At 35.8% G+C, this 21,791-nt stretch overlaps 2 protein-coding genes across 6 annotated transcripts in view; both read left to right on the top strand.

Annotated features, from left to right (window-relative positions):
• Positions 1-21,791, top strand: part of LOC106615265 (golgin subfamily A member 6-like protein 22) — a 33,735-nt gene continuing 11,944 nt past the window's right edge. For 2 of the 5 annotated variants that reach the window (XR_011395662.1, XM_070107472.1), the window contains exon 1: positions 14,089-14,678. Coding sequence is in view for 4 of the 5 variants with exons in the window: in XM_070107472.1 (XP_069963573.1) it covers positions 14,104-14,678 (575 nt within the window). In the remaining variant the exon portion in view is untranslated. Of the gene's footprint in view, positions 335-447; positions 681-14,088; positions 14,679-20,880; positions 21,146-21,791 lie in introns of those variants that run through there. The other 3 variants (XM_070107474.1, XM_014231404.3, XM_070107473.1) reach the window with 3 other exon arrangements.
• Positions 7,405-8,013, top strand: LOC118681520 (uncharacterized). The gene has a single exon (XM_070107513.1). The coding sequence runs from the start codon at positions 7,405-7,407 to the stop codon at positions 8,011-8,013; it is 609 nt and encodes a 202-aa protein (XP_069963614.1).

Here is a 21,791-nt window from a genome sequence, read left to right as displayed (position 1 = left end):
CTATTGATAAGACGATTTTTTGTAATAAATAATATTTCTTTGTTTTTGTTCATATTTTTTATATATTTTCACTCATAAATTAGCCTAATTTGTTTTATACAAAGCAGCAACAAATTTGACGCGTTAGTGCTTTGTGGTGACAGTGAATTATACGTGCTATTGTCAGTAATTGCATATATTTATATGATTACACCAAATATCAATGCTTATGTGGTAGCTAAATACAAGTGTGATTTTTGCTGTTGTAAACTAGCATAGGTCAAAACGTAAGGACGGAACGAGTATGGCGCGTTTAGTATTCAGTGAAAAACTTAAAGGAAAGCAGCGTTCACGGGTGCGTAAATCTACTTGCTCATACACACACTCACACAGCCACACGCTTAGCGAACTATAAAGGATACAGACAGGCATTTTCATTGAAACTGCTATAAGCAACCTTAGTGAATTCAATAATTTCTCTTGGCAGTTTTAGTGAAAATATCCTTTAAACAAATACAGCACACGCATATACGCATACACGCAAGCAAAATGCCTAAAAAAAAGCGCATAACGTTAATAAGTTTCTCTGAAAATCCACGTTTGTCTCGCATACAGCCACGCACCAAAGGATGGCGCGGTGTAAGCTTGCTGCTAGAACCAACTACTAAGAACTGGTGGGAGGATCCCGACGTTGTTGTGGCGTGAGTATTATATGCATTAGCATTTTAATTTTTTTCGCTTTGTTATTGCTTCGATTTTGCTTTGTTAACTACGCTAATTTGCCCCCTACTGCGGCGTCTTAGCTTTTCGCGCCATGCGTGACAAAAAGCGCGTATCATTGAAATTTTGGTGTGCCAATATTGACTGGATATGGTGATTGGTTTCATGCGACTTCTATGTGACGAAGTGGATTTAGTAGACGGTAATATGTATGTTTGACTTGCCTTTCTCCTACTCAGAGGCGTTTAATGTAAATCAATCATAGGCATAAATTGCCTACAATTTTTCTGGGTAATAAATTAGAGCGTTAATGCCGAATTTTATTTGTACCTTATTGCTATATTTTATTACGCGAGAGCGTTATTCCACCGTAATTAGAAAGAAAAAATACACCTGCAGGAAAATTTATGGGTTGAGAGCTAGTTTGAATCTTCGAAATTCGCAGCAGACACGCTTTTTATACTTTGAATAGGGTATACTACGTTTGCTTGTTATACCCATATCTGCGTCGATTTAGTCATGTCCATCTGTCTATCTGTATATACGCGAACTAGTCCCTCAGTTTTTCAGATACCGATCTGAAGTTATGCACATGTGCTTTTCTCCCGAAGAAAATACTCATTTGTCGGAACCGCCGATATCGGACCACTACTTTTTTATTTGACAATATATCTTCACGAAATTTTACATCGATTATTGTCTAAATATGGAATATGCTTCAGATTCAATCACTATTGCATATAGCTGCTATACCAAGTGACCGATCAAAATCTAGATAAAAATATTTGTATACGCTTTTACACCTAAGGAATGCACATATGTAGGGCATTGTAGCTTCAGTATAGTTGAAGTCCATGTTTTTTTTAATTTTTTATTGGAAACTCCTTGAAATATTCGTTAAAAAAGTTAATTTTCCATTCTCCCTCTGAGTATGCATCTTATATTATTCTGAACTATTATAAAGGAACTCAAAAGTATGGAATTCGACCTAGAACGAGATAAAACGAGTATAATATCTAACAGTCGTGACTAATGAGGGCGAAATGGCGATAGGTTAATGCGCCTTTTCCACGACAGTCAGGTCCATGTAACCAGAACAAAGCTGGACTTATATTCAAAGGACTGTCAACTCGAGAAAAAGTTTGGGAATGTTTTTTGCATCGACACCAACAATATAGGTTGAAGCATAATTATAAATACTACTCACAACTGCAAGGCCCCAGATACCTGCAGCTTTAATTTTTCCTCTGTACTATTTAAGGTTAGTGGACTGTATTTGTTCTTACATGTTTCTTATCTTATCTTATTTCATCGTCTTAGTATGTAGAATAATAAAAACTAAATCTATTGCTGCGCATCGCCTAAGTGGGGCCCTCTTGGTCACAACGCACATGTTCATTTTTTAACAGCACCGTTGAAGCAAGAAGCTACAGGATATACCCCTATAGTTTCGCCTTAACCACAATTTACATTACTTACAGGACATTGAACGCATATAACCACCGAATTGACACCGATCGGTCGAAATTGTACTAGCTCTAACCATGAATTACTCTCATTTTTTCGACAGCCACTGTCAACGGATATGCAAACAAACCATTTTCTTACTATATATAAATACATACATATGTATGTATGCCTTTGTGTTCTTACTAAACCAGTTTCTTTTATTTATTTTACTTTCCACACCGAGCGGTTCGCCCACATTTGTGGTGTCATAAATTGTATAAAATAAACTTTAGCCTAGCCATAAATTTGATCGCCGCTTACAATAGGAATTTCGCTGCAAAAAACTCCATACATATAAAAAAACTTGAGCTAAAAATGGAATTTCCTTTATCACCAGCCAAGCGAATTTCGCAACATAAATTTGTTATATTCTATGAAGTTTTCGCAGCGCGCTAGTGTTTACTTTTTATTTGTTGCGCCACTCAACAATGTACGAGTATAATCAACTCGTAGTCGCATTATCTTTGGTACGCGCCCCACCCAAGGCTGCCTGGCCAAATGATTGGGAGTTATGTTGTAGCCGCAAACTTTACACAAACAAAACAGCAAATGCGAGCGCATGTATGAGCATACATATATCTGGCCAGTTTGTGGCAGCTTGATGTAAAATCTGTTGAAAATTGCATCATAATCAAAGCAGCTGGCGGCCAGGCAATGGACACACTTTGTCAGCGTTTGGCTGTTGGTTTTGTCGTACTCGCGCGCAGTTCGCTGGCACAGTCATTAGAAGTCACTAATTTGGCGATGGATTGATCGTACGAAATTCAATAAATTTCATTAAGTATTTGAACGATCAAGTGCAGGTGCTGGTAGGTAAATATATCAAATAGACCACTAAATGAAGTTTGTATATCATAAGTATGAAACATTTTGAAGAAATTTTAATATAGCCCAATTGTTGAAGCTTGGATTCTGTCGATCTAAATAACGGTTGAACTAACTAACGAAAGAGAAATGTTTCAAAATTTGTTAAAATAGTCCCCCAAAAGTTTTTCTACTTTCCTAAGTTTATATTTTGTAATTCGTGCGATTTGTCTATTATACATAAAGATCAAAATTCCATTTATATATGAGTCCTGTGGGGGTAACCCAGTACGTCTTGAACTTCGCAGAGCAAACATCAGAAATTCACTGTTATACCATTATGTTATTTTATTGTATCTTGAACCGGGTATATTAGGTTTGCCACGATGTTTGTAACACCCAAAAAGAAACGTCAGAAACCTTATAAAGATCATTTATATATAGATCAGCGTATCGAGCTGAGTCAATTTAACCATGTCCGTCTGCCTGTCCGTCCGTCTAAATATATGCGACTTAGTCCCTCAGTTTTTGAGATATCAATCCGTTATTTTGCAGCCGTACTTTTCTAACCAAGAGCTGCTCATTTGTGGGAAGGGCCGATATCGGACCACTATAGCTTATATCTGCCATACAAACTGAACGATTGGAAACATTTTCCATTTGAGGAGATACTTTTCACAAAATCATAAAAGAACTTGATCTCCTCTCCCTCCAAAACTCCGTTTAATCCACACTGGAAAAATAATCAAAGACCGCATAAATTTCATTCCAGTTTTAATACCTAACACTAAATATTTCCCAATTTTCCAAGGCAGCTTCATTGTTTTAATGTTTTATAAAAGTAAGTACCTTTTTTCTGATTCTAGAGAGTTCAACACAACTGCTGGAAGTCCCCTAAAGACTTAACGGAAATTAAGTGCGCATTTCTGAAAATTTATTCAAAAAATAATGACTCTATACGAAATATTGCACAACCTATACACATATATTTTTACTTATTTTATGACACCAAGTACCTACTCTTGCAGGCCATAACTTTAAATCGAATCAAAGTTTAATGAGAACTGCAATTTTATTCCCTCTTCCCCCGCACCGAAAAATAGCATGCAAAACGCAGCTAAAACACGAGGAAATCAATTTGCATTTCAGTTCAAACTTTAATACCGCTTTTTTGATTTTTTTTCTTTTTTTTGTTTTTGATTTCCCTTGTGACCGACAACGCCCACCAAGTGCAATTGGTACGTGCTGGCATTTCGGCTGTCACACTTTCGTGTAGCTGCATGCCTAAGTGTGAGTGCAAGTGTGCGCTCGCACCCAAACATGCGGCGGCTAACACGCCCCGCGGCACGCCATGCCACACCACACCGTTTCACCCAGACGCGAACCGCACGGCGCTATTAGCCAGGCAACTTGCCGCATTCTGCTACACTGTTTAGCAACAACGTGTTGCAAGTTATGCGTCGCTATGAACACTTTGCGGCAGCAAATAGCAATCAATGCTCGTATACCAGATACGTAAAACAGCGGTGGCATATAAAAGCAACACGACCACTCCAAAGGGTCATAAACAACTCGAACAAACAACGAACATTTAATTTACAGCTTTTCGCAAACTTTCACCTTAGGCGCCAACGACGACGGCAGGCAAAAGTTTTCGCCTTTCGCTTTCAATTGTCGACAAATTCTTGAAGTGTGTCGTGCCGTACAAACATTACGTACGTACATTTGCATATAGTTTTCGTATTTTTTTTTATTTTTATTTTTTATTTTTGCGAGGGTGTTAATTTAGCTAAAAATCACGTGTAGTCACGCCACGCGTCGACACTCGCGGCTCTCAACTTGCAATTCGCGACTACTGTGTGTCACTATTTATTTTGATTTCGATTGAGTACTGTGCATTCGATTTTGATCAGAGTAAATATTTAGTTGTGGGAGGGTATTAAAATGGAAAGCAGGAAATTTTGGCAAATGACTTCTTAATTGGTTGCTATGAAAAACATTCGATTAGAGAGTTATTTTGAGATCTAAAGTAAGGTTCGGTAAGAATTTGATATAAGTGGCACCTCACCATAGATAACTACGCATTTAAGACATAATATTTATGTATTATGTATTTGTAAAAAAAAAAGTATATACTACAAGAACAAAACCAAAATATCTCAGTGAAAAATTTGCCAAAGCATCACATGCGGGAAATGTTTTAAAAAACGATCATGGTATTTACAAACATAATTGCAGTTCAGTGACATCAAAAAAGCTACCAAATAGGCTTGGAGCATAGCCTCTAGTAAGCTTTATGTACATATATACCATAATATGTTGGAAGTCCTATCAATAGTTAGTTTAAGAAGAACAAAAATGCGATTTATTTCTCCACATAGCCTTTAAGCTCAATACACTTGCCTTGGCAATGCTTCAACTTCTTTAATAGGTCTGAAAAATACGTTTTCCGCAGGCCTCCTTGCCAGCGATAACTTCCTCCTTCGTTAAATTTTTACTATAAATTTTTTAATTGAAAAAAAAATTAAGTCGCCAAATCTGAGTGAAGATAGATGGCTCAGCAATTATGTGCATAATTCAACAAATTTCGCCGTGGCGACAGCGCAAGTGTGTCCAGTGCCTTGTAATGCCAGAAGACCACTTTTTTCTTCACCAAATAGGTACATTTTTCTGCAATTATGCTTCTCCAGATAGTCGATGCGATGTACTTCGTATTAATCCCAGAACGGTCCCCAAACGATAATCATCACCTTGCTAGTAGCTAGGAAATTCTTCGCCTTCTTCGGAGCAGGTTCGTCAGCTAAAATCCACTCTTTTGACTGTTTCATGGTGTGTCCATGCGAATACATTTTCGGTAATGGTCATGAAATGACGCAGAAATAACTTTCAATTGCACTTAAACTGCGTAAAACACTGATGTGTAGTGGTCTAAAGGTTCCACTTGTTGTCCGGATTGAGCAAATGCGACACCCATCGCTCCGACAGGGGGCTTTTAAAATGCCTGCTGTCTCAGCTCTAGCAAGCAATCGATGGTCTGCCAATCTGTCAACCTGTGCGACTTTTAAAAAGTAAAATATCTATTTTACCTTAGTTATAAGCGTTGGTCAGCAACTAGCACTTGTAGGGTTGCGAAATTTTTCTGGTCTCTAGTGAAACGTAAAAGGACCATTGAATTACTAACTCTTAGTAAGACTCACACCACCTCAATGATGTCCCATTGACACACACGCGGCAAGGGCTAAGGATTTTTGAGGACGCAACTTGTCAAATTTGCAATGAGAAAGATGAGGTGGAAACATCTAGACACTTTCTCCTTCATTGTGCAGCTTTTGCCAGACTTAGGTTGAAACAGCTCGGTTGCCATACTTTTTACGAGCCGGCAAATTGGCTGGAATTGAGATTAGCCTCCGCAATAAATTTGTGGTAGGCGCTAATCGTGTTATCGATATGCGACGTTCTTTTTTTATCGATATCTTAAAGTTGTGGGCATCACAATGGACAAGAGTCTTTAGCTGTCCAAGTGGGATTACTCGTAATCTCACGAGAAATCAGCCCATTTACCTAACCTAGCCTAACCTACCTTTGTTACTTGTATATGCGTAACCTTAAATATACATATATTGAAGACTATCCTTGATATATTAAGCTTAAATCTTTCACAGCAAGTTTGAATTATTATAAAAATCTATAAATATGTACATATAAAGCTATGCGTGTGAGCTCATTGAAAATAACTGTGTCGATTGGATTTCTATACACACAATTTCCTGCTGCCACGCAACTGTTAACTGTTGCGTAGCACCCACCCACTCCACTACGTATTGATAACTCCCGGGTTTGGGTAAAACTAAGTATGAGCGTAAGTGCTACAAAGTGGCGTGCTGGGACATGCATCAAGGTGTTGCTGTCAAGGTGTCAAAACAATGAAAACGACAACAGTTTCAAAAGTAGATGTGCGCAGACAAGTTGTGAGGATCGAGAGTAGCGCAAAGTGAAAAGCGCCGGTGATAGACTTGAGGCCGCCACACAATTGCTGCAACGCGGTACAAAGCTTAGCGCAAAAAGGCATAGGCAGCCTGTGGCGTATGAGTATGTGTGCGTATGAGTGTGTAGAATACGAATCGTATTTTGTGCTCAATTCAAGTTGCAATTACAAAGTTATATTTAAATGGGAATCGAAATTAAACTTGCTTGGTAGTGCCAATCAAAATTGTAAATAAACTAAGTGCAGCGGCAACAAAAAGAAAAAAAGTGAGCAATTGCAGAGTGTAACGGCGCGCAATTTGAACGAAAATAGAATTTTGTGTTTTCACCTTCAAGCCAATGCCTCAAATAAGTGGAAACAGACACCTGACTTCGCAGTACTCTTCACTCACAACAGTGCCGTCAGCAATGCAGCACACCAACAACAACAATAACAACAGCGCCAATAGCACCACCATCACAATGATGTTGGCAAATCGCATCACACACCCTGGCGAATGGTCAGTCGACGATGAGCACTTCTTCGAGACGAACACAATGAATGTGTGGCAAACGCTCGAATTTCTTTCCAGTTTAAATTTGCGTAAGCGCTATCATTATGAAGGTTACAGTGACAGCGAGAATATTATACGCACACTAACACCTTCATGGCGTCGCGACAGTTTCGCCGAGAAGGCCGTCACCAATAAGGAGGAGAGTGGTGCCACGGGTGATGGTAGCGGCAGTGGACGAAGCAAAATCACACTGGAAAATGTTGGCGGCCATTTCGAAGAACATAGCGCTGATGCTATGCGTCGAGATCAGCACGCAAGCAACAACAAAAGCAAAAGTACTCGCGCGAAGAGTGTAACAGCTGGTAAAGTGCGATTTGTGCGCAGCAAGTGTGGCAATGGCAAGCAGCAGAGACGTCGCACGAAATCTGAAACACTAGATCCAGAGTATGTTCTACTGCCGGCTGAATACAACGATTTGGTGAAGTGCAAGTATGAAAAGATAACAAAATTAATTATTAATTAATATATAAAACAAAATTAAAAAATAAATTTACAGCTTTTAAGTAAAATTAAATCCAACATTGAATGATAACTGACAACTGTTCTCTTCAAACTTTTTTATTTTTTGCTTTTCAAAAGTTTCAAAATACAGTAATGCTAGTTTAGGCCTGATAACTGCACCCCAACACTATAAAAAGAGTATTTTATTTTCTAACGCATGTTAAAGTGAAATACGCTTAAGTTATATTATTTTATAGACAACAAAGGCTAACGTGTTGTTAAAAATTACTCATACGCACTGTCCTCTAAGCAACCGTCTTTATTACATTATTATATAATGTAATGCACATATAATATAGCATATATATTGCCTTTACAGTGTACCAAATACCAGTAAAGTATTTAATTGATTAAGCATTAGATCAAAAAAAGTTTTAAAAAAATAATATTTTTAACCAGTTAAATTATTCGCAGCTGCAATGATTGCGGCCTTCACTGTGTGTAAGGTTGCACCGAAGCTATAAAAATTTTGAAAAATTAAAAAGATTCCTTACAAAATCTTAATTTGCATCGGTCAGTCCTTATATGCTATAGTGACTCGATCTGAACTATTTCTACAGAGATTGCACTATTGCCTTAAACAACGATTCGTGCCGTCAAATAAAACGGCTTTCCATGAAAGCACCTGATCCGATCTAAACAATTTCTTCGGAGCTTCTATTGCCTGAAACAATAATCCACGCCGAATTACGTGAAGTTATCTCGTCAAATGAAAAAACTCTTCATTCAAGCACTTGATTCCGATCGTACAGTTTGTATATGCTATAGTGGTCGGCAAATGAGCAGCTTCTTGGGGACAAAAAGGACGTGTGAAAATATTCAGGACAATATCTCAAAAACTAAGGGACTAGTTCGCGTATATACAGACAGACGGACTCAGTTGAAGCGCTGATCATTTATATATGTATATACTTTATAGACTTCTTTTTGGGTGCTATAAATATCGTGGCGAACTTAATATACCCTAATCAGGGTATGCTTAAAAATATTATTAATATGTAAAATAATTTCAAATTTTGTTAAAAAATAAGATGAAAATTGCATTTTTCATGCAATCGAAAAACCGAAAAGGCGTTGAACCGCAAAACATGTACAAACTAAGCAAAAATAAATGTAAGCGATAAGTTGCTTTGTCTTTGAGTTACAACTGTAACCAATTTGAAAACTGTAGTTTCTCGGAAACGGATTGCGCTAATTGAACTAACCGGATACATTTTAGATACCTATAGCTTAAAAAATATTTGAAATAATCATTTAAAATTTTAGTATTTTATTTTTAAAAGCAAAACAAAAAATTTAGATATGTTCGAAATTTGGCATCAGGTGTGCCCCTTAACGTAATCTGGAAACGTCTTCCGAGCAAAATTTTATTTAATGTCGCTTATCACACTGCACTCAATTCAACTGTAGAACATTAAAACATAAAACTAAAACTTGAAAGAATTTTTGAGTAAATTAGGAGAAACAAAAATTTATTAAAATGTGAAGCAATGCATTCATTCGCTTATCAATAAGCTCTTCTAAAAACATTTAACATTTTTAGAGTGTAAGCGAAAAGCTTTTTTATAGCTAGCGACCTTAAGCTAATACACCAACCATTTTGTTACACACACCAAAAAGCTCTCAACTAACAAATTTCTTTCACATTCGCATAGAAGCGCACAGCCATGAAAGCTTAAATATTAGAAAAGCTTCTCCGTTATAGAAATATATAAAAAAAAAAGAAACAACGGTTTCAAATTACTTTCGCGTATGTAGACAGTCAAGAAGTGACAAAATGAACCGTTAGTTAATTGTTCGTTTAAATCCTCGAAAATCTAAAAGTAACTCCTCAAAACTTTATTTTTAAATTCTCCACCAAGTATTATTGTGGTAAAAGACAACCTCAGAGATGATTGCCTATATCATCGGTCTTGTTAAAGTAGGTAGACGCTTAAAGTCTTTGAAAATTCCCTTAATCCCTGCGTCAAGCATATGAAACCAAAATTCTATAAAAGTGCTTGACTTTAAGTAGCCAGTTCGAACACTAAATCACTTAATTACACTTCATGAAATGCCATTCCTCTACAACAAAAAAAAAGGTATCTTCAGGTTTTTTCTATAGCGTTACAATATTTACTCGTGTCGACAAGGTCAGAAGGTACCATGACGTACTTTTCTTGTAATTTTTTTCTACGCATGTCAATAGACAGAGGGGAATACTAAGATTAAAATTTAAGTTCTTATATAGGCACATATACATATTTGATATAAAAATTATTTGTATTCATTTTTGGTTCAGAAAATGTTAAAGTTGTAATTTCCAAATGCTGAATTCTTTTATATTGGAGAACACCTGCTCATGCTCATTTCACTATGCATGAAGCTTCTATTTTTCAAGCGCTGTTTGTCATTCATTTCAAAACTAAAAAATGAAAATGTATTTTTAAAAGCAATAAGCGTGCTTGCAATGGTATTACATTCCATTAAGAGTGTAAATTGAAAGTCAAAGCAACTTGTGAAACTAAATCTGCTTGCAATATTGCAAGTAGCTCAAGTCATGGAGTACTGATTGAAGGGTGAAAGTTCAATGACAATGAGAGTAAATATTATAATAGGAAAAAATATGGAAAAATGAGCAATAAAATAAAAATCAAACAACACGCCGCGAGGTGAGAATTCAATTTGAAAGAGTATTGATATAGTAAATAAATGTGATTATTTCAACAACAATGGGGAAATAAATGATTGCTTTGAAGTGTGAAAATATTATTATTTATTTTTCTAAAAATGAGATAACAATTTGAGGATTGTATAAAACTATATTAATATTAAATATATTATATATATGGATTTAAAAACAAAATTGTTAAGTTTGTTTCCAAATCAGTGTTAGAGATTTTCGCAATCGATCTAGGATAAACAGCTTATATGTAAATATGGCACATATCTCGGGACCCCACTATTCTTTAGAAATTAAAATTTTTCTGTATTGACTTATTGCCAGATAGACTTATTGACTTCCAAAGCAAATTTATATTTATTTTTTTCTACATTACAGCTGTGATAGGGACGACTGCTTTACTTGTTTAGTCAAGCATAAATAAATATTTGACTCAGCTTACTTCATTTCAATAGCGGTAGGATTTTCAAAGCATTTTCACATCACTGACTTCTCCGTCATAATCCAAAATATTTCCTTAGAAGGGCTATCCATTTTCGACTTCAATTGGTAAAATAATCGAAGGCAGCAACACTACAGCCTACATACTTTTATATTGAGCTTAAAAAAGTGAAAAAAAATTTTCTCAAAGAGGCATCAAAGATTTTCAAAATCCTTGAGATCACATGGTCAATGATAATTTTTTTACAGAGACTAGTAACAAAATTAATAAATAAATTCAATCAATTAAAATCACAATCGTAAACACAATTTTGTCTGTATCTAAAAATATTTCTATACCTAGAAACTATTCCTTAATTTGAAATTAAGAAGCTATCTAGACTTAATTTATTGATTCTCGACAGTTTTTTGAGCATATTTCAGGCACTAATTATAAAAACAGACATTTTTATTGGCACATACGCATATTCCAGCTCATAAATACATACTATATCCATATCCAATCGTTTTGATGTGGACATAATATTTATTCTCATATGCAAATTGCCACATACGCATGTTATTTTTATTAGTTGCTACACTCGCACACCAAACGCCCACTGACAGTTGTGGCAACCAGCATTTTGTTAGTGTTTTGGCTGTGTCGCTCCAACTAACTGGGAGTGTAGCGAAGAGATTTCATGCCACATCACAGTAAACAATATTTTTGCATACACTGCCACACGCGCCCTGCTCCTCTGCTTCATTCCAAGAACGAAAAAAGAATACACTGCCTGTTGGCGAAAAAAAAAGTAAATAAAAGGATATAATAACAAACACCAAAACAAAAGTAAACAACATAGAATGGAAATGCAATAAAATCCAACAGCATGTAAAATTCTTGCATGAAGGATTTGCAGAATGTGCAGAGGAGAGCAGTACGTGTGTGGTATTTGTAGTTACTATTTTTGTACTATTGCAACATGTTGCTACAGAGTATAATAGTTTTGTTCACCTAACGGTTGTTTGTATCACCTAAAACTAATAGAGATAGATATTTATTGGTATGTAATGATCAGGATGACAAGACGAGTTGAGTTCCAAGTGACTTTCTGTCCGTTCGTCCGTCCATGTGTCTGTGTATCTGTGCGAGCTGTAACTTGAATAAAAATTTAAATATCGCAATGAAACTGGGTACACGTGTTCCTTAGCTAAACAAGTTAGACGAGTTCGTAGATTGGCGTAATCGGCCCCTGCTACGCCCACAATACGACATTAATCGAAAACCTATAAATTGTCTAAAAACTTTGCGTATGTCCGCTCTCTAAGAGGTTTAATGTACATATCTTCTAAACCAATATAGCTATAATAAAATACTTCATTCAGTATAAATCGCTTAAGCACCACTACTGACACTGTAAACATGGATGAAATCGAATGATAACCCCGCCCGCCCACATATAACTAACATATAAAAATGAAGTACTAAAAAATAAATCTGAAAAAAAAGCCAGAGACATGAAGTTGTACATTCAAAATGGTACGATAGGACTTTATAGAAGCCGGGGTCAAAATTAGACGATGGGCTTGGCACCGCCTACATTTAGGTGGAAACCCATATCTGGGGACCGCTTCCAACGATTTTAAACAAATTCGGTAGGTGGTTACTTGTATAAACGTTGGTCAGCAACTAGCACTTGTAGGGTTGCGAAATTTTTCTGGTCTCTAGTGAAACGTAAAAGGACCATTGAATTACTAACTCTTAGTAAGACTCACACCACCTCAATGATGTCCCATTGACACACACGCGGCAAGGGCTAAGGATTTTTGAGGACGCAACTTGTCAAATTTGCAATGAGAAAGATGAGGTGGAAACATCTAGACACTTTCTCCTTCATTGTGCAGCTATTGCCTGACTTAGGTTGAAACAGCTCGGTTGCCATACTTTTTACGACCCGTCAAATTGGCTGGAATTGAGATTAGCCTCCACAATAAATTTGTGGTAGGCGCTAGTCGTTTTATCGATATGCGACGTTCTTTTTTATCGATATCTTAAAGTTGTGGGCATCACAATGGACAAGAGTCTTTAGCTGTCCAAGTGGGATTATTCGTAATCTCACGAGAAATCAGCCCATTTACCTAACCTAGCCTAACCTACCTTTGTTACTTGTATATGCGTAACCTTAAATATACATATATTGAAGACTATCCTTGATATATTAAGCTTAAATCTTTCACAGCAAGTTTGAATTATTATAAAAATCTATAAATATGTACATATAAAGCTATGCGTGTGAGCTCATTGAAAATAACTGTGTCTATTGGATTTCTATACACACAATTTCCTGCTGCCACGCAACTGTTAACTGTTGCGTAGCACCCACCCACTCCACTACGTATTGATAACTCCCGGGTTTGGGTGAAACTAAGTATGAGCGTAAGTGCTACAAAGTGGCGTGCTGGGACATGCATCAAGGTGTTGCTGTCAAGGTGTCAAAACAATGAAAACGACAACAGTTTCAAAAGTAGATGTGCGCAGACAAGTTGTGAGGATCGAGAGTAGCGAAAAGTGAAAAGCGCCGGTGATAGACTTGAGGCCGCCACACAATTGCTGCAACGCGGTACAAAGCTTAGCGCAAAAAGGCATAGGCAGCCTGTGGCGTATGAGTATGTGTGCGTATGAGTGTGTAGAATACGAATCGTATTTTCTGCTCAATTCAAGTTGCAATTACAAAGTTATATTTAAATGGGAATCGAAATTAAACTTGCTTGGTAGTGCCAATCAAAATTGTAAATAAACTAAGTGCAGCGGCAACAAAAAGAAAAAAAGTGAGCAATTGCAGAGTGTAACGGCGCGCAATTTGAACGAAAATAGAATTTTGTGTTTTCACCTTCAAGCCAATGCCTCAAATAAGTGGAAACAGACACCTGACTTCGCAGTACTCTTCACTCACAACAGTGCCGTCAGCAATGCAGCACACCAACAACAACAATAACAACAGCGCCAATAGCACCACCATCACAATGATGTTGGCAAATCGCATCACACACCCTGGTGAATGGTCAGTCGACGATGAGCACTTCTTCGAGACGAACACAATGAATGTGTGGCAAACGCTCGAATTTCTTTCCAGTTTAAATTTGCGTAAGCGCTATCATTATGAAGGTTACAGTGACAGCGAGAATATTATACGCACACTAACACCTTCATGGCGTCGCGACAGTTTCGCCGAGAAGGCCGTCACCAATAAGGAGGAGAGTGGTGCCACGGGTGATGGTAGCGGCAGTGGACGAAGCAAAATCACATTGGAAAATGTTGGCGGCCATTTCGGAGAACATAGCGCTGATGCTATGCGTCGAGATCAGCACGCAAGCAACAACAAAAGAAAAAGTACTCGCGCGAAGAGTGTAACAGCTGGTAAAGTGCGATTTGTGCGCAGCAAGTGTGGCAATGGCAAGCAGCAGAGACGTCGCACGAAATCTGAAACACTAGATCCAGAGTATGTTCTACTGCCGGCTGAATACAACGATTTGGTGAAGTGCAAGTATGAAAAGATAACAAAATTAATTATTAATTAATATATAAAACAAAATTAAAAAATAAATTTACAGCTTTTAAGTGAAATTAAATCCAACATTGAATGATAACGGACAACTGTTCTCTTCGATTCTGCAAACTTTTTTATTTTTTGCTTTTCAAAAGTTTCAAAATACAGTAATGCTAGTTTAGGCCTGATAACTGCACCCCAATACTATAAAAAGAGTATTTTATTTTCTAACGCATGTTAAAGTGAAATACGCTTAAGTTATATTATTTTATAGACAACAAAGGCTAACGTGTTGTTAAAAATTACTCATACGCACTGTCCTCTAAGCAACCGTCTTTATTACATTATTATATAATGTAATGCACATATAATATAGCATATATATTGCCTTTACGGTGTACCAAATACCAGTAAAGTATTTAATTGATTAAGCATTAGATCAAAAAAAGTTTTAAAAAAATAATATTTTTAACCAGTTAAATTATTCGCAGCTGCAATGATTGCGGCCTTCACTGTGTGTAAGGTTGCACCGAAGCTATAATAATTTTGAAAAATTAAAAAGATTCCTTACAAAATCTTAATTTGCATCGGTCAGTCCTTATATGCTATAGTGACTCGATCTGAACTATTTCTATTCTATTACTATAAATAAAACGGTTTTCCATGAAAGTACCTGATCCGATCTAAACAATTTCTTCGGAGCTTCTATTGCCTGAAACAATAATCCACGCCGAATTACGTGAAGTTATCTCGTCAAATGAAAAAACTCTTCATTCAAGCACTTGATTCCGATCGTACAGTTTGTATATGCTATAGTGGTCGGCAAATGAGCAGCTTCTTGGGGACAAAAAGGACGTGTGAAAATATTCAGGACAATATCTCAAAAACTAAGGGACTAGTTCGCGTATATACAAACAGACGGACTCAGTTGAAGCGCTGATCATTTATATATGTATATACTTTATAGACTTCTTTTTGGGTGCTATAAATATCGTGGCGAACTTAATATACCCTAATCAGGGTATGCTTAAAAATATTATTAATATGTAAAATAATTTCAAATTTTGTTAAAAAATAAGATGAAAATTGCATTTTTCATGCAATCGAAAAACCGAAAAGGCGTTGAACCGCAAAACATGTACAAACTAAGCAAAAATAAATGTAAGCGATAAGTTGCTTTGTCTTTGAGTTACAACTGTAACCAATTTGAAAACTGTAGTTTCTCGGAAACGGATTGCGCTAATTGAACTAACCGGATACATTTTAGATACCTATAGCTTAAAAAATATTTGAAATAATCATTTAAAATTTTAGTATTTTATTTTTAAAAGCAAAACAAAAAATTTAGATATGTTCGAAATTTGGCATCAGGTGTGCCCCTTAACGTAATCTGGAAACGTCTTCCGAGCAAAATTTTATTTAATGTCGCTTATCACACTGCACTCAATTCAACTGTAGAACATTAAAACATAAAACTAAAACTTGAAAGAATTTTTGAGTAAATTAGGAGAAACAAAAATTTATTAAAATGTGAAGCAATGCATTCATTCGCTTATCAATAAGCTCTTCTAAAAACATTTAACATTTTTAGAGTGTAAGCGAAAAGCTTTTTTATAGCTAGCGACCTTAAGCTAATACACCAACCATTTTGTTACACACACCAAAAAGCTCTCAACTAACAAATTTCTTTCACATTCGCATAGAAGCGCACAGCCATGAAAGCTTAAATATTAGAAAAGCTTCTCCGTTATAGAAATATATAAAAAAAAAAGAAACAACGGTTTCAAATTACTTTCGCGTATGTAGACAGTCAAGAAGTGACAAAATGAACCGTTAGTTAATTGTTCGTTTAAATCCTCGAAAATCTAAAAGTAACTCCTCAAAACTTTATTTTTAAATTCTCCACCAAGTATTATTGTGGTAAAAGACAACCTCAGAGATGATTGCCTATATCATCGGTCTTGTTAAAGTAGGTAGACGCTTAAAGTCTTTGAAAATTCCCTTAATCCCTGCGTCAAGCATATGAAACCAAAATTCTATAAAAGTGCTTGACTTTAAGTAGCCAGTTCGAACACTAAATCACTTAATTACACTTCATGAAATGCCATTCCTCTACAACAAAAAAAAAGGTATCTTCAGGTTTTTTCTATAGCGTTACAATATTTACTCGTGTCGACAAGGTCAGAAGGTACCATGACGTACTTTTCTTGTAATTTTTTTCTACGCATGTCAATAGACAGAGGGGAATACTAAGATTAAAATTTAAGTTCTTATATAGGCACATATACATATTTGATATAAAAATTATTTGTATTCATTTTTGGTTCAGAAAATGTTAAAGTTGTAATTTCCAAATGCTGAATTCTTTTATATTGGAGAACACCTGCTCATGCTCATTTCACTATGCATGAAGCTTCTATTTTTCAAGCGCTGTTTGTCATTCATTTCAAAACTAAAAAATGAAAATGTATTTTTAAAAGCAATAAGCGTGCTTGCAATGGTATTACATTCCATTAAGAGTGTAAATTGAAAGTCAAAGCAACTTGTGAAACTAAATCTGCTTGCAATATTGCAAGTAGCTCAAGTCATGGAGTACTGATTGAAGGGTGAAAGTTCAATGACAATGAGAGTAAATATTATAATAGGAAAAAATATGGAAAAATGAGCAATAAAATAAAAATCAAACAACACGCCGCGAGGTGAGAATTCAATTTGAAAGAGTATTGATATAGTAAATAAATGTGATTATTTCAACAACAATGGGGAAATAAATGATTGCTTTGAAGTGTGAAAATATTATTATTTATTTTTCTAAAAATGAGATAACAATTTGAGGATTGTATAAAACTATATTAATATTAAATATATTATATATATGGATTTAAAAACAAAATTGTTAAGTTTGTTTCCAAATCAGTGTTAGAGATTTTCGCAATCGATCTAGGATAAACAGCTTATATGTAAATATGGCACATATCTCGGGACCCCACTATTCTTTAGAAATTAAAATTTTTCTGTATTGACTTATTGCCAGATAGACTTATTGACTTCCAAAGCAAATTTATATTTATTTTTTTCTACATTACAGCTGTGATAGGGACGACTGCTTTACTTGTTTAGTCAAGCATAAATAAATATTTGACTCAGCTTACTTCATTTCAATAGCGGTAGGATTTTCAAAGCATTTTCACATCACTGACTTCTCCGTCATAATCCAAAATATTTCCTTAGAAGGGCTATCCATTTTCGACTTCAATTGGTAAAATAATCGAAGGCAGCAACACTACAGCCTACATACTTTTATATTGAGCTTAAAAAAGTGAAAAAAAATTTTCTCAAAGAGGCATCAAAGATTTTCAAAATCCTTGAGATCACATGGTCAATGATAATTTTTTTACAGAGACTAGTAACAAAATTAATAAATAAATTCAATCAATTAAAATCACAATCGTAAACACAATTTTGTCTGTATCTAAAAATATTTCTATACCTAGAAACTATTCCTTAATTTGAAATTAAGAAGCTATCTAGACTTAATTTATTGATTCTCGACAGTTTTTTGAGCATATTTCAGGCACTAATTATAAAAACAGACATTTTTATTGGCACATACGCATATTCCAGCTCATAAATACATACTATATCCATATCCAATCGTTTTGATGTGGACATAATATTTATTCTCATATGCAAATTGCCACATACGCATGTTATTTTTATTAGTTGCTACACTCGCACACCAAACGCCCACTGACAGTTGTGGCAACCAGCATTTTGTTAGTGTTTTGGCTGTGTCGCTCCAACTAACTGGGAGTGTAGCGAAGAGATTTCATGCCACATCACAGTAAACAATATTTTTGCATACACTGCCACACGCGCCCTGCTCCTCTGCTTCATTCCAAGAACGAAAAAAGAATACACTGCCTGTTGGCGAAAAAAAAAGTAAATAAAAGGATATAATAACAAACACCAAAACAAAAGTAAACAACATAGAATGGAAATGCAATAAAATCCAACAGCATGTAAAATTCTTGCATGAAGGATTTGCAGAATGTGCAGAGGAGAGCAGTACGTGTGTGGTATTTGTAGTTACTATTTTTGTACTATTGCAACATGTTGCTACAGAGTATAATAGTTTTGTTCACCTAACGGTTGTTTGTATCACCTAAAACTAATAGAGATAGATATTTATTGGTATGTAATGATCAGGATGACAAGACGAGTTGAGTTCCAAGTGACTTTCTGTCCGTTCGTCCGTCCATGTGTCTGTGTATCTGTGCGAGCTGTAACTTGAATAAAAATTTAAATATCGCAATGAAACTGGGTACACGTGTTCCTTAGCTAAACAAGTTAGACGAGTTCGTAGATTGGCGTAATCGGCCCCTGCTACGCCCACAATACGACATTAATCGAAAACCTATAAAGTGTCTAAAAACTTTGCGTATGTCCGCTCTCTAAGAGGTTTAATGTACATATCTTCTAAACCAATATAGCTATAATAAAATACTTCATTCAGTATAAATCGCTTAAGCACCACTACTGACACTGTAAACATGGATGAAATCGAATGATAACCAAACATATAACTAACATATAAAAATGAAGTACTAAAAAATAAATCTGAAAAAAAAGCCAGAGACATGAAGTTGTACATTCAAAATGGTACGATAGGACTTTATAGAAGCCGGGGTCAAAATTAGACGATGGGCTTGGCACCGCCTACATTTAGGTGGAAACCCATATCTGGGGACCGCTTCCAACGATTTTAAACAAATTCGGTAGGTGGCATTATTCTGACATTTTAAGGCCGCAGTGTGGGGCGATATCGGACTACAACCACGCCTACTTCCCAGCATACAAATTAAGCACCAATGAATGTATCGGGATAAAACTTTGCATGAATACTGACTTTGAAGTGTGCCAGTTTATGATCAAAAATTATCTAAATCAAAACAAAACTGTTCAAGCCCCTTTGTACTGAATATAACATATGGACCCTAATTCCTATTGCAAACTTTTTATCGAAAATATCTGTCAATCTATGAGATATATTATCGAAACTCAGAAAGAATCTTTATCTGATATCAATATGCCCGTGTGCTTGAATCAGATCAATAATTCCCTTAGTCTCCATATACCTAATAGAAAATTTTTCAAGCTTCCGACTAACTTTATATCGTAAAGATCGGTCAATATGCGAGTTATCTTAATGAAATTAAAGGAGCGAGTTTTTTTGTTATAACAATGTATCTGTGTGCATAAAATGGCTAAAATCGATTTAAAACTTGCCTTAGCTGCCATATAAATAATATCAGGATTTCAAAACATCCGGTTGACTTTATTCCGCATATGTTTATTTGCAAAAATGGATAAAAGCAGTTCAAAACTACCCTATCTCTCATAAACCAAATATAATATTTAAAACTTCTGATTGACTTGATACCGTATATATCGGTCAATATGTAAGATATATTAACAAAATTAACTGAAAGGATAATTTTGGACATACTATAGTTTACAGCCGAAAATGTGTGATATTGGTCTACAAATTACCCAAACCCACATACGCCTCATATAATGTTGTTCGTAACAAACCCAATGCTCAACATCTCGGTCATTGTATTAGTTATATACTTATAAAATTAATTAATTGAAGGAATTCCGCCGGATTTGATCCTTGCAAGTTGCAAGAGTATGACATTTTTGGTGGCACCCGAACTTAGCTTTTCCTTACTTGTTTGTTTTATTTTTATAGCGACATAACGATCTCATTTAGCTAACTGCCAACGCAGCTACTCGTATGACAGTGACTGGCGCAACGTGTCAGTCGTGTGTCATTAACAACTTAGACCGTTTCACAAAAGTCAGCAATCCGAGAATTCCAACGAAAGCAAAAACAAAAACAAAAACAAAACAACAACAATAAAGTGTGAATATTTATATGTATGTCACGCGTGTTGTTGGTGTGCTTTGAAGACTGGCTTAACTGCATTCGGCGGCTTTGTACTTGTGCCACACTTCGGCCGCCAATCAAAATGCCATAATTTGGTTATTAAAAATATATAAATACCAAAGTATACACAGCAAAAGTCCTCTCTTTATCCTCTACAATTATTATCCAGTGCAATGATAGTGCAACAAAAGAGTGAAAAACTGTGTGTAATGCAAACTTACTACATGACACGCTACAAACTCTAGAAGCTGAAAGTTTTAATTGCTCACCTCGGCATGCAGCAACAAAGGTACACTAAACAAGGTGGTGGTAGCAATTGCAGTAGTAGTAGTGGTAGGCGCAGGAGCAGTGTAAGGACCGGTAAAAAGAAACAGGGATATTTGTTGGACAAGCCCAGCTCGGGCAGCATTTCGCGGAAGGAGGAGCAGCGATTAGCCACACCGGTGGGCGATGGCGAGGGCGCCACGTATTTGTCAGATTATGTGCAGTGCACATTGGAGCCAGCACCAAGGTAACAGTGTTATGTAGCTAATATAAACTTTATTTATGCTTCAAAGTAAGCAAAACTTTAAATTTAAAAAAAATTTTAGAGTTAATACAGACAAGGTCGATTGAGAAAAACTTCTAATTACCAATTATTATTATTAGATTTATATATTATTAGTATTCATTTAACTATTTTCTTTTATTAAACTATTTAAAACCAGAAAAATCGTAATATCTTTTAAAAGCTCACAGTCATTTATTTTTAAATAAATAGCCAGTTACAGCTTAGTAAAAGGTCGTTAGGGACATATCCGGAGAATATGTGAATGCATAAGCAATTCGAAACTCCATACAAGCAATTTCAACTTTGTTTTCACTTGATTTGAGACACGGTGGACTCTGTCGATCACTTTACGCAGTGCCTAAATAATCTTAAATGTATGTCTTACATGTTCCATTGATATCTTTACAGTGTCAGCCATCACTTTTTCTTCTACACAAATTTTCTTCTACACAAAAAGCCGCGCCTGCTTCCGTTGTCTACTAATGGGTCTCGAATCGAAGGAGTTTTTCGTTGAAGCATCATCTTCCATGCCAATGATATGGCTTAACCAGAGTATACTTTTATTGGAGTAACATTTTTACGTGGCGGGTCCTATACCCTGCGACAC

This window comes from Bactrocera oleae, chromosome 3 (assembly GCF_042242935.1).
Source record: "Bactrocera oleae isolate idBacOlea1 chromosome 3, idBacOlea1, whole genome shotgun sequence".
Lineage (NCBI taxonomy): Eukaryota > Metazoa > Arthropoda > Insecta > Diptera > Tephritidae > Bactrocera > Bactrocera oleae.
Note: the sequence above shows the minus strand (reverse complement) of the source record. Positions and strands in the feature narration are given on the sequence as shown.